The sequence below is a fragment of the Manihot esculenta genome, chromosome 2 (assembly GCF_001659605.2).
Source record: "Manihot esculenta cultivar AM560-2 chromosome 2, M.esculenta_v8, whole genome shotgun sequence".
NCBI classification, from domain to species: Eukaryota; Viridiplantae; Streptophyta; class Magnoliopsida; order Malpighiales; family Euphorbiaceae; genus Manihot; species Manihot esculenta.
This window is the reverse complement of record NC_035162.2, coordinates 36,192,940-36,207,683: the sequence shown is the minus strand read 5'-3', so window position 1 is coordinate 36,207,683 and position 14,744 is coordinate 36,192,940. Positions and strand designations below refer to the sequence as shown.

The 14,744-nt window shown below is 31.8% G+C and overlaps 1 protein-coding gene across 5 annotated transcripts; it reads left to right on the top strand.

The window, feature by feature from the left end:
* Nucleotides 1-295: 295 nt before the first annotated feature.
* LOC110608921 lies at nt 296-11,779 on the top strand. 5 transcript variants are annotated; one of them, XM_043952188.1, is made up of 10 exons: nt 296-3,153; nt 3,308-3,739; nt 3,810-4,571; nt 5,449-6,264; nt 6,350-7,039; nt 7,176-7,619; nt 7,917-8,639; nt 10,479-11,303; nt 11,427-11,459; nt 11,671-11,779. In XM_043952188.1, the coding sequence occupies exons 1-9, from the start codon at nt 340-342 to the stop codon at nt 11,442-11,444; spliced, it is 7,524 nt and encodes a 2,507-aa protein (XP_043808123.1). In that variant the 5' UTR covers nt 296-339; the 3' UTR covers nt 11,445-11,459; nt 11,671-11,779. The 5 variants fall into 5 exon arrangements, with proteins under 5 accessions (XP_043808123.1, XP_043808121.1, XP_043808120.1 ...); XM_043952186.1 differs by having other exon boundaries at nt 11,424-11,459; XM_043952185.1 differs by having other exon boundaries at nt 11,424-11,489.
* Nucleotides 11,780-14,744: the final 2,965 nt, after the last annotated feature.

Genomic DNA, 14,744 nt, shown 5'->3' with positions numbered 1-14,744 from the left:
TTTTTTTTGCCATATTAATTTGCTTTGATACCGTTTCTTCAATTATGTACGTTGTCTCTCTTTTGTTGTAATCAGCTGATCATCTTGCTGGATCTGTCTCTCTTTGATTGCTAAAGGTAACAAGGTCTCCTTTATTTAAAATATGTACTTACAAATCTCTACTCTGTTATTCGCAAATTACTTAATAGTTTGTTTACATTGCACATTTGATTTTGTATGAGGCGGTAATTGTTTATTTTCTTTGCTTATTTTAGGCAGTTAACTCTATTCGTTTTCACCTCTCATTTTATTTTAGGAACTTGTAGCTGTTATTTTCTATAAAAAAAAAAAAAGCAGCAAATGGAGTTTGCAAAGTTAGTGGTGGATCCCATTGTATCCAAAGTTGTCGAACTGTTGGTTAATCCTGTTGTGCGTCAGATCAAATATGTATTCAACTACAGTGCCAACATCCACAATCTCGAAGAAGAAGTTGAAAAGCTCAGTCATGCTAAGCTAAGGGTTGAGCACACTGTGGAGGTGGCTAGGCGGAATCCACTAGAACAAATTGAAGCTGATGTTCAGCAATGGTTGGCTAAGGTGGATAGTGTTGCTGAAGATGCAGATAAAATTCTTCTTCAACATAAAGATGGAGGAAAAAGGAGGTGCTTCATGGGATTGTGTCCAAATTTGATCAGGCGCCACCAGATTAGTAGAAAAGCCAGTAAAGAAATACCAATCATTGTTGGAGCCCGAGAAGGGGGAAATTTTCCCAGAGTTTCCTACCGTGCTCCACCACAGGGCATTGGGGCAGTCAAAGAGTGTGAACCCTTTGAATCAAGAACATCTGTTGTAGATGAAATCTTGAATGCTTTAAAAGATGCTGGCGTCAATCTCATTGGAGTGTACGGAATGGGAGGCGTGGGTAAAACCACACTTGTGAAACACATCGCCACTCTGGTCAGGGAACTCGGAATCTTCAAATTGGTGGTTATAGCAACTGTCACCCTCAAGGCGGATTTGAAAAGTGTTCAGCAAGAAATTGCAGATTGGCTAGATTTCAAACTTGATGCGGAGTCTATTGCAGTACGAGCAGCTCGATTGAGTGAGCGAATCAAAAAAGAAGAGAAAATTCTAATAATTCTTGATGATATATGGGCAGCAATCAAACTAGATGAGATAGGAATTCCTTATGGCACTGATCATAATGGAAGCAAGATACTTATGACGTCCAGAAATCGATCTGTATTGTCGGAAATGGGTGTACAAAGAGATTTCAGGCTTGAAGTTTTAGAGCATCAAGAGGCGTGGAGTCTATTTGAGAAGAAGGTGGGAGATCTTAAAGATTCCAACTTACGACCTATAGCTGTGGAAATAGCAAACAGATGTGCAGGCTTGCCCATTTTAATTGTAGCAGTAGCGACTGCGTTGAAAAATAAGCAGGCATTTGAATGGAATGATGCGTTGGAAAAGCTTAAAATATTTGATGGCAGGGGACATGAAAAGAGAGTTTACTCAGCCCTAGAGTTGAGTTACAACTTTTTGAGAGATGAGGAGAAGTCTTTGTTCCGACTCTTGGGACAACTCAAAGCTAATGAGGGCATCCGAGACTTGTTCAAATATGTAGTGGGGTTTGGCTTATTTAATCAACTCATCACACTAAAAGCAACAAGAAATAGACTACTTACAGTAATAAGTGATCTAAAGCTGTCTTGTTTGTTACTTGAAGATGAGGACCATGAGCGAGTCAAAATGCATGATGTGGTTCACAGCTTTGCAGCCTCATTTGTGTCCAAGCACGATCAAGTGCTAACTGCAGCATATGAAGCTGAATTGGAAGAATGGCCGAACGAGGACTTCTTTAAGCAGTGCACATCAATCTCTTTGCCATATTGCAAAATCCCTAAGCTCCCTGAAGTATTTGAATGCCCAAAACTCAAGTCATTTTTTTTGTTCAATCGAGGTTCCTCGCTCAAAATCAAAGAGAATTTATTCAGTAGAATGAAAGAACTCAAAGTCTTGGATTTGACGAGAATTTATTTGTCACCACTTCCTTCATCGCTTCAATCCCTTGAGAACCTCCGAACCTTATGTTTGGATTTCTGTGTTTTAGAAGACACAGCTGCAATTGGAGAGCTAAAACAGCTGCAAGTTCTTAGCTTGATTGGATCTACAATTGTTCGATTGCCGAATGAAGTAAGAAAATTGACTTGTTTGCGACTTTTGGATTTGAGTAGATGTCAAAGACTTGAAGTGATTCCGCCAAATGTCCTATCAACACTAGCCCAATTGGAGGAATTATACTTGGGGGGAAGCCTTGTGCAATGGGAGGGTGAAGGGCATGATGAAGGAAGGAACAACGCTAACTTGTCTGAATTGAAGCTTTTGTCAAAATTGTCCACTCTAGAGATACATATCATAGATGCAAATATCATGCCTAAAGATATATTTTCTGAAAAATTGGAAAGTTTTAGAGTATTCATTGGAGATGGGTGGGATTGGGCTAATAATGAGTATGAGACCTCAAGATCATTGAAACTCAAGCTGAATAGAAGCGCCTTGTTGGAGAGAGTAAAAGTGTTGCTGATGAAAACCGAAAGTCTATATTTGGACGACTTGAAGGGCGTGAGAAGTGTTCTCTATGAATTAGATGATCAAGGCTTTCCTGAGTTAAAGCATCTTCATGTTCAAAATAGCCTTGATATTCAATATATCATAGAGCGGAAGAAAATGAACCCTATCACTGCTTTTCCCAAGTTGGAGTCATTATTTCTTCACAATCTGAATAATTTGGAGAAGATTTATCGAGGGCCTTATACAGTGGAATCTTTTAGCGATTTGAGAAAATTAAAGGTAGAAAATTGTAATGCATTGAGGAGTCTCTTCTCATTTTCTATATTTAATGTCCTTAAGAAGCTAGAAGAAGTAAATGTGAATAATTGCGAAATTATACAAGTGATAGTAGCTAAGGAAGGTGAAGATGATGAAGAATGTGAGTTGACGCAACTACGATCCTTAACGTTGGAAAATCTACCCCAATTTACAAGCTTTTGTTCCCAAGTGAAGGTGCATTCTACATCCCAAAGAGCACGAAATCAAGAAATAGCTACTACGGCCTCCAATGAAATTGTATGTGAAGCTGATGCGGAAGTTCTGGTGGCACTTTTCAACAACAAGGTTTCATCCACTCTCTATTTTTGTTTTGTTAATTATCTATGTTTTAGACATTAAAGAAATTTACTTTTAATTCTCTAATCTTCTGTTACTTTTGTCAGGTTTTCGTTTAAATAATAATATTATATTTCTCATGAAATAAAAATTGTGCCTGCAGATTCGATTTCCTAATTTGGCAGACATGAAGTTCGTTGGAATTAATGTGGAAATGATATGGCCTTGTCAACATAAAGCATTGTCTCCGAGTATTGAAAAATTAACAACATTGATTGTAGATGGGTGTGGGAATTTGAACTTTCTATTCACATCTTCTATTGTTGGAAGTCTTGCACAGCTTAAAATGCTTGAGATATGTGACTGCAAATCTATGGAAGAAGTAATACTTGCAGCAGGAGAAGGGAAAGCGATGAACAAAATATTATTACCTAAATTAGACTCTCTAAAGCTCAAAGGTCTTCCCAAGCTTGTAAGGTTCTGCACAGCTAAGTTAATTGAATGTCCCTCCTTGAAAGTGTTGAAGCTGGGGAATTGTCCTCGTTTGCAAGCATTTGTCTCCACACAAGTGAACACAGCTCTCTTCGATGAAAAGGTTCTAATCTTTATCAATCCTTCCTTCATGTCATGTTTAAAATATTTTTCTCTAATGTTTGTATTTTTAGGTTTGGTTTCCTAATTTGGAGGAATTGCATGTTGAGGACATGCATATGTTGAAGATGATATGGTGTGATGAAGTCCTAGCAGATTCCTTTGGTAGATTAAAAGTGCTTAAGGTGCTAAATGGAGAACAGCTACTGGAAATCTTTCCGTCTAAATTATTGGAAAAGTTCTTGGTGAATCTAGAATCATTAACTGTAACAGATTGTGATTCAGTGAAAGAGGTGTTTGATCTCCAAGCAATAGTAAAAGAAAGAGAAACACATGTTGTAAGGCACAGTCAATTGAGAATTTTGTGGATTTCGAATCTTCCGAATTTAATTCAAATATGGAATAGGGATCCTCATGGCATTCTTTCCTTTTATAACCTACGTGAAGTGCGTGCTTGGGATTGTCCAAATTTGAAAAAACTCTTCCCATTTTCAGTAGCTCAATGTCTACCGCATCTTGAACTTCTAAGCATAGGTGATTGTGGAATGGAGGAAATCGTTACTAAGGAGGAAAGACCAGAGCCACTTGCTATTATTCCCAATTTTGCATTTCGTGGGCTAAAGACCATTTTCCTTTGGAGATTAGATGAATTGAAGTATTTTTACTCAGGAAAGCACACTCTAGAATGTTCACAACTAAAACATTTAGATGTGAATCTCTGCGCAAAGCTGCAAACTTTCAATTTTGAATCTCAAGAAATACAAGAAATGCTCATGGATAAGCAAGAGGACGAACTGAAACTTCAAATTCCACAACCACTTTTCTCATTTAGAGAGGTACGTGTCACTGCTTTATTTATTTGGCTAATTTGTTGAAAGATGTCGGTAATTATATTATTTTGCATTCTAATTTAAATATTTAAATTTTAATTTTAATTTTAATTTTAAATAAATTGATTGATGTTTATATCTGGTTATAATTTTGACCAACTATATTAATTCTCATTTAATCATAATTAATTAATATATTTAATTCTAAAAATAATTAACTCAATTGTTAATTATACTGTCCACATATCGTACAGTAAATAATTTATTTTATAATAATAATTATAAAATTACAAAAATTACTGAGAGAGTAAAAAAAAAAAAGAAATTTAACTCTTGATATTTATATAAAAAATCAGTTGGTATTATGATGTTTTTGTTATTAAAATTTGACACTTAATTTTTATAAAATTTAACTATTTAATATCTTAATTTTATAATATATATAATTATTTAATTTTTAAAATCATAAATATAATTATTTAATTTTTAAAAAATTTAAAATGTGTGTAAATTGTATGGGTTTATAAAGATTAAATAATTATATTTTAATAAATTTTACGTGTTAAAAATTTACTAAAAAAATATCAAGGTGCCACTATTTTTTTTTGTGTATAATCATAAAATATAATTATAGCCCATGTATTTAGTACAAAAGAAAATAAGAACAAGAAAATTAATAATTATAATAGTATAAATGTTAATTTATATTTTATAAAATTCTTTATAATGATTTTTTTTTATTTAACAATCTTGTAATTTTGATTTGTTTAAACACTTCAAAATTTTAATTTAATTATAGTTTATAAAAGTTTTCGTTCTTGATTTCATCCCACTCAATTGTTTTGCCACGATCTAACTACTTTTTCTTTTGAATGATTAACAGATTATTGGCAATTTGGAGAAATTAGCAATAAATGACCAGGACGCTGCAATGATACAACAAAGCCAATTTCCAATGGATCTCTTTCTCAAACTAAAATTTCTTGAGCTGCAAAGCTTTGATTACTCTTTCTTGAATTTGCCACTTAATCTTCTTCAGAAGTTTCCAAATTTGGAAGAACTTGTTTTGACGGATTGTTATTTCAAAGAATTACTGCAACATGGTCATGGTCATGATCCAGTTCTATCACAGATCCGATGCTTACGGCTGATTCGGCTTCCTAATATTAGACATGTATGGAATCAAGATTCTTCATTTTTTCAGAATCTTGAAACTCTTCAAATATGGGATTGCCATGGTTTGACTAATCTGGCACCATCCTCTGCAACTTTCCAAAATCTTACGACTCTGCTTGTGTGGAAGTGTAATGGATTGTCAAGCTTAGTATCTTCTTCTACTGCTGAAAGTATGCACAATCTCGCCAAAATGATTATAGAAGAAAGCGATACGATTGAAGAAATTGTGTCAAGCGACAAAAATAATTTCCAATCCCAAAATGAGATTATTTTGTGGAAATTAACAACTTTGAGACTTCACTGCTTAAAAAGCCTCGAAACTTTCTGCTCATCCTCACGTTGCACATTAAAATTTCCAGCTTTGGAAGTTGTAGATCTCTCACAGTGCCCTAAAATGAAGGTTTTTTCTCAAGGATCTATAAGCACACCAAGGCTAAAGAGAGTAAATTTGACAGAAGAAAGAGATAAGTGGCGTTGGGTTGGGGATCTTAATTCCACTATAAAACAATTGTATGCAGATAAGGTAAGTTCATTGCTCTAGATAATAGTTAGGTACTTGAAGTAATTTTTGTTTACATAATCATTAATTCCTTGTTTTGCTTTGGTAGGTTGGATTCAGTGGCCTACAACATTTGAAACTCTCTGAATTTTCTCAACTAAAAGAGGCATGGAAAACCCAACTTCCAGTCAATTTCTTTTACAATTTAAGTTCCTTGGAAGTAGACGAGGTTGCATTTTCCTCCATTGTTGTTCCATCCAATCTACTGCCAATTCTAAATGATTTGGAAAAGCTTGAGGTCAGAAATTGTGATTCAGTGGAACAAGTATTTGGCCTAGAATGGCCAAACTTTGATGGACCATTTGGGAATTTGTTCAAGTTGAGTGAGCTAAAATTGATAAATCTTCCAATGTTGAGGCTTGTGTGGATTGAGATTCCCAAAGGAATTTTAGATCTCAGAAACCTTAAACTGCTCAAAATCTACAATTGTAGCAGTTTGAGATATATATTTACTCCTACCATCTGCTGTGGCCTTGAGCAACTCCAAGTGCTTGAAGTGAAAAGTTGTGCTATGGTTGAAGAAATCATCACAGAAGAATCTATGGATGAGATTATATTTCCTCAACTAAACTCCATTATTCTTGAATCCTTGCCCAGATTAATCAATTTCAATTCCGGCGGTGGTACTGTGCATTGTCCATCTCTGAAAGAGATTGCTGTAGTTGATTGCCCAACCACATTCACTTGTTCATTCTTTAGGGAAGCAGATGCAGCAATTGATAAAATTGTTGAGCGAAAGGTTGGTAGTCTATTTCTAATTGTTAAGAACTTTACTTTGAGTATGCTTTAATTTCTGGCACAAGAAGTATATAGTGACTAGTGATTGTCTTAGAAAATATGGACGAATGGTGATTAAGCAAAACATTTCACTGCAGGTATTTTTTCCTAATCTGGAGGACCTGAAACTGTCATCAATTGATGTTGAGATGATGTGGCATGCTCAACACTTGAAGATGTCTTCTTATACTGAGAATTTAACAATCCTGACTGTGGATGGCTGTGGGAATCTAAAATATCTATTATCATCATCAAGTATTGTGCATCTGAAGAGACTTGAGGTATGCAATTGTAAGATGATGGAACAAGTGATACTCAGGGAGGGATTGGATGAAGAAATCATGTTACTCCATCAACTAGAGTCCCTGAAGCTCAAAGATCTGCCAAAACTCACCCGATTCTGCACAACTAATTTAGTTGAATGCTCTGCCTTAACAGAGATTTGCATACAAAACTGCCCTCAAATGAGAACATTTGTTTCCAATTCTCCAACTTCAAATAATGAACTTGAAATTATAAACTCTGCTCTATTTGATGAAAAGGTATGTAGTTCCTTCCCTTAACAATGATTCTTAACATGTAGCCTTTTGTTTAAATGAATAATTTTGGTCAGTAAATTGCATGCTTCAAATCTCAATGAAATATTTGCTTAAATGGATTTTGATATATATATATATATATAAGTAGTCCATCCAAATCCAATTAGAATTACATGGACTAAACTGTAAATATAATAGATAAATGTCCAACAAATTGACTATCTTATTAGTAGAAAATTTTACAACATTGATGAGGCACATGTTAAGATTATTCACCGAGACTATTGACTTTTGATACAGGTTGCATTCCCAAACTTGGAGAAAATGCAGATTCTTAACATGGATTATTTGAACATGCTATGGCATAATCAACTCCATTCAGATTCTTTTTGCAAAATAAAAGCATTAACGGTAGAGCACTGTAGAAAACTACTTAAAATCTTTCCATCCATGTTCCAGAATCTTGAGGATTTGATCATAGGCAATTGTGATTCACTGGAAGAGGTATTTGATCTACAAGAGATGATAAAATTGGAAGAAACAGTGACCATTCAGTTGAGAACTCTGAACATAAGAAACCTCCCTAATTTGAAGCATGTATGGAATAAGGATCCTATGGGACTTGTCTTGTTTGATAACCTAAGTTCAGTGGTGGTTTCGGATTGTCCAAATCTAAAAGCTATTTTCCCAGCTACGATAGCTAAAAATCTGCTGCAGCTAGAGACACTAGATGTGAAAAGTTGTGGTGGGGTAGAAGAAATTGTTGCTCAGGACCAAGTAACAGAAGCAAGTATAGAGTTTCTTTTTCCTTGCTTAAAGTCCTTGATGCTTCGGGAATTAAATGAACTCAAGTGCTTCTACTCAGGAATACACACTTTGGAATCTCCATTACTGAAGTGTTTAATTGTGTATCACTGTGAGAAATTAAATATCTTTTGCCCTGAATCTGAGAACTTGCTAGAGACAGATACGGAGAGCCAAACTATGATTCAGGATCCACAACCGCTTTTCTCGTTTAGAAAGGTATGAGCCTCTGTCCACTTCTCCTCGTGTAAACATTAAAATTTTCCTTTTCATATCTTAAAAAAAATTTAGTATTATTTTGTATATAAGTAATATGTCAGTTCTTATAATCACATGTAAGCATGAAACTTATTAGAGCATTATATTAATTATTATATATAGGAAGCATGGGGTTGAATTTGTTTTACACATCTACTGGAATGTATGGTGAAAAATAGAAAAATAATGTGTTTATATTCATTTATTTAATACACTTTGAAAGAAATATATATTATAATACAATTTGTAGGATAATTTATTATTTAGTTCATATAATACAGAGAAACTCAATAGTTAGTTCATTAATTTTAAAAAACTCATTAAAACATTTCTGAGTTAATAAAAAAATCTATTAATTAGTATTTCGTTAATTTTGAAATATTAAGTATTCTACTATTTAGTCTTTATATTATGAATAAATTTATTAGTTGATCTTTAATAGTATTTTTTTTTAATCCAAATTTCTACAAGTTATTAAACTTTTATTTCATTTTCGTTAATGAAATATATTTACATATAGTTTTAAGTTAATGACCATTAAATTGTGATAAAGATTTGGTGCAAAGTGAGGAGAGAGCCATTGTAATTAAAGTACAAAATTTGAATAAATGGATAAGAACATAGATACGCCTCAAATATTGAAATGAAGTTTAGAATTAGTTAATACTTAACACTAATAATAAGGTTAGCTCAGCTAGAAAATTAAATGGTAAAATATGTTAAATAAAACTGGATAAAGTTTAATAATATTTCACAATTTTTCAAAACGCCATATTATTACAATATAATATCTAATATATGAGATGTTTATATTTATATGGTGTTTACATTTATGAAATAATTATTAAAATTAATAAAATTTTAAATGGTAATTTTATAGAATAAAAAGTTAAATTTTCACCTAAATTATATATTGATGCCAAAATTTTCAAATTTAATTTCTCAGTGCAAGTTTGGTAATAACTATTATTAAAATATTAAATAAGATCAAATGAATTCACGACAAAAAAAGGACAATTATTGATTAAAATAAAAAAGGACAATTAATGGTTATATTTGATCTTTGATTATAGTTTATGAGCAAATTTAAATTGACATATGAAATTTAGCATTTTGACTCCGCTATATAATTTGAGGTAAATTTTACTTTTTATCCAATTTTATAGTATGTGAATGATAATATCATATTTCTATCGATGAGACAACAATAAATTAATATTTTTTTAATGGTTGGGTATAATTGGTGGAAGTTTTAAAATAAAAAATTAAATTGGCTATTTTTAAAGTGTGAAGTAAAATTGTAAAAAGTTGTAAAATATATAATTTTTTTTATGATCATTTTGTATTATATTGCGATGATACGGTAATAACGTAGTAATGAAGTGGTAATGATACAGTGCTGATATGACATCTATGTTAATAAGTTAACGAAAATTTTAATAGTTAGGTGTAAATTTTAAAAATTTAAATATATAAGTTTAAATTGGCTATTTTTAAAATATAGAATAGAATCATAAAAAAATTGTAAAATATAAATTCTTTTGACAATTAACTCAAAAAAAAATTGATTGTCAAGTAAATTAATTATTAATTTTGGACTGATTATTTAAATGTATAAAAATTGATTGATTGGTGGAATTTTTTTAAAACACGAAAGTCAATAAATAATAATAATTGTATTTAATTACACCCATCCTAAAAGTCTTTTCATCATATACTAAGGAACTAAAAGACAATTAATAGTTAATGAAAGTAATTATAGAAATGTTCAACATGTTTTCATTTGATTGATCTTTACAGATTGTCTCCAACTTGGAGAAGTTAACTCTAACAAGAAAGGATGCGGCAATGATATTGGAAGGCCAGTTTCCATCTGATCTCTTTCACAAACTCACAGAGATTGAGATATATTGCTTTCATGATGAATCTGCAGTTTTTCCATTTGATCTCCTTGAAAGATTTCAGCCTATGGAAATTCTTGGAGTGGGTTGTAGTCGATTCAAGGAGTTGTTCCCTTGTGATGGCTCTGTTGGTAGGAAAAAATATGCCGAGGTTCTTAAATTGATACGGGGACTAGTGTTGGATAACCTTCCTGATTTGATGGATATATGGAACCAAGACTCCCAGCTAGACCAAGTTCTACAGTCTCTTGAACTTCTTCTTGTTGAGAGGTGTAACAGTCTGGTTGCTTTAGCACCATCCTCTACTTTCCAAAATCTAATCACGTTGGAAGTGTTGAAATGCAATGGATTACTTAGTCTAGTAACATCTTCCACAGCAAAAAGTTTGGTGCGACTCACAACAATGAGTATAAAAGAATGTGATGGATTGAAAGAGATAGTTGCCAATGATGGAGATGAAATTGAATTGAAAGAGGATATTATCTTTAGCAAATTGGAAAGTTTGGAACTTCATTATTTGCCGAGCCTCGTTTGCTTTTGTTCATCAGAACACAGCTTCAAATTCCCCTCTTTGAAAAATGTAACTGTGAAGCAATGCCCCAAGTTGCAGGTTTTCTCAAAAGGAGTCTTAAGTACAAGCAGCCTGCTGGGTGTACAAAAAGATGACCAATGGCATTGGAATGGCAATCTCAATGCTGCCATACAACAATTGTTTGCAGAAATGGTATGTATGTATTAGTTAATCAAATTTCCACTTCTTTCTAAGCCATAGAATACTTATATTACATGTATTCTCTTCTTGATCCTGACATTGTTGCCCTCGAATGTTTTGGATGATGTACAGAAAAATGCTAGAGAATATTGAATTATCGGTTCAAAGGTAATGCCAAGCACAAAAGTCATATCAAAGGTAGATTGTGAAAGGGCTTCTTTATTTATAATGGAAGAATTTATGCAAGATATTTTTTTTTTCTGAGAATTTAAAATGGTATAAGAACCATTTTGCCCTCATATTACTATTGCTAAAACCGTTCTATATTTGTTTTTTCGGAATTATAAATGAAACAAACTTCACTAATGTCATGTCTTAGGTTAATGTTAGTTTGGTACTATTGCAAACAACCTGGCTAAAATCATGGACTATGGCTTCTGTCTACCATTGGATTCTTATCGAACTATGATTACTTCTGCTTTGGTCTTTGTTTTGTATATTCCTACTGATTTGTGTGTACTTTATATTTCTAGAACATGTATATTGGGACGGTGTGATACCGAGTGCTTAATAGACGATATTTTTAATATACATGAATGCATCATTAGTTATATTTTGTGCTAGGTGAACTTACAAAAACTAAACCACCTTAATCATCTTCCAAATAGTCGGTGTTGTGGGTTTACTCAAGTAAGTTTTGTAAACATACGGTTTTCCATGCACTTTCTAATGAATTATTTTCATGTATATTATTATTATAATAAATCAAGTGAAAGTTGAGAATCAATGATCACCAAACAAAGTGTTAAAGATATGAAATTGTATCTTATAAAGATATAAAAGTGAAAATAAATGAGAACCATAAAGTAATAAAAGTCCCAATATTAAAAAAATATAATATTGTAAAATAACTTGTTGGTCTATTCATAAAAATTGCCATATTTGTGAAATGATTATTAAAAAAATATGAAAATGGAAAATTTGATTATGTACCTAAATCTAATAATCCCATATTAAAAAAAAAAAAAGAGAAATTATTTTGTTTATGAAAATTTAGGTCATTGTATATCTCACAGCAAGAAAATGATAAAAAATTAATTTTTATTATTTTAAAAAATTTAAAATAAATATAATAAATTTAATAAAAAATATTATATAACTTTTTGTATATTTGCTAAGAAATTCTTCGAGAGATCTTGAATATGTTTTATTTATATAAAGTTGAAATAAACAATTAATTAATAGAAAAATCAAGAGTTAGCTTAGATAGAAATGGCAAATATATTTTATTTAAACAATTCACAAAATTGTTATTTTTTATTTATCTGAATGTAATGTAATAATATAAAGAAAAGCATGAACTTAAAATGAATAATGAATACTTTATGATTTAATTCTTCCACACTTAATAATCTTGATAGAAAAACATTGTTATCTATATGTCATTTACAAATTAGGATTCTCTAAAAATAAAATTTAACAATACACCACATAAACTTTTGATTTGATTATAATGTTGCTCTTTAGAGTTTCAATACAATAATTTAATTTAGCAAGGTAAAAATATTTTTGGCATGCTCTTGGATCATTTCTACATCACTCGTTCGATGCACAAATTCAACACTGCTCGCCTTTATCAAATGACACAACATTCCTTTGGTCACTTGATGGGACATATAATTCTACATTACCCAATTTTTTTTTTTATCAATATTGATAGAACAAGTTTTGGACTATGAATCAAGTCATAGTGGCAAAATAAAAAGTTATTATTGGAAACGGAACTGTATGATCCGAACCATAAAAGAGTTTCTATACAGATAAAACTTTGTGTAGATGCACTTATTGAATAACAATTCGACAAAGAGTTGCCTTTGATGCAAAAAAAGTAACACCAAATGTAATAGTAATGCAAGATATAGGTAAAATAATTGGAGTGTGCAAGACATTCACCAAGAATGTAGGAGTAGTTATTCAAAATGCACTGGAGAACTATCTCAAGGGTGTCTACTTTAGTAGCACAAATTGGCAAGGGTCAAGGAGAACTTCACCTGAAGTTGGCAGGCAGGGGCATCCGTTGGTCACACAGCGACTAACATCCAAAAATCCAATGAGGTACATGGAGCTTCCAAGAGAAGCAACCAACACTATCAACTGCCTCACAAGGGAAAAACAACTCCAAAAGTTGTTTCTCTTCCTATGCAAGCTGTAAGAACTTTAAATAGTCTTCCAGGAGATTATGAAAAATCAACTAAGGACGAAACATAAAAGATAAAGACATCCATGGTGACTTTATTAATGCAGAAAGTTATGTTTGTTCTGCATTATCTAAACCGGCAAAGCCCTTTTAACCAAAGAGGAAAGCGTTTAATAATAATAAAGGATAATTAATATAGTATTCCTATAGTTTTACTTAACTAATTAAAATATATATTTTTTTAATTATATTAAAATATGTCTGTAATTTATTTCTATCAATTTAAAGGGACATCGGTTAATTTTAAACTCTTTTTACTGTTAGTCTATATATAAAATACTAAATTGCCCTCATTGCACAAAATAGCAAAAAAATTCCCTAACCCCCAATCCTTTTCATTCTTATCTATGAAAATTGAAATAGGCAAAAGACAAAAAATGCTCCCAACGGGTTTTCTGATGACCAGATGCAATGGGACCATCTATGGAGGATGATAGTATTACGATCAAAGCAAGGACATCATACTAAAAGCAAAAAGCCTTATTTAGAATAATGCATTGTTTCATCGTTGGCTTCTCCTAGGGAACCAACTGCAAAAAGTGCTGGCGACATGATCCTGCAAGATAGAAAATTTGATGCTTTGTGGATTATGAAACTGCAGGGTGACAAGAGGTCGTTGTGTTAAGAATTTAACAACGAAGCATTAGACATGTGGATAGGTACTAATGCGAGTCTTTAGCTTAATCAAAATAATTTAATGGAGATTTTGAATGAAACCAAATTATATATATCTAAATATATTTTCTAAATATTTTGATGGAAACAGTAGAAGAATCAATATCAATATTAGTTTTTATTAGTGTTGAATAGAAAATATAAATAGGATATGGCTAAGCAGTAAGGTAATAGAATAGTTGAAATTATAAAAATGAAAAAAAAATCTGAAATAAAGTAGTAAATTAATAAAAATAAATAAAAGATAGGCCACTGTTTAATATTTCATGAAAGCAGAAATGGTTTAAATTACTTCCCTTGTTGGCCCAAAAATATAATTATTTGTTGTCAGCTTCCTTGTATTGCTGTAGATGACAAATAAATTTTAGAGAAGTAAAATAGAGCTAAAATGGGAACTCCATTTTTTTTTTTTTTTTAAGCAAAGAAAACAAAGGAATTAAATTTATGATCAAAACAACTAAGTGAAGACCCAAATATGACAATAATGGAAATGCATCCATCCACTTTAAAGAAGCAAAAGA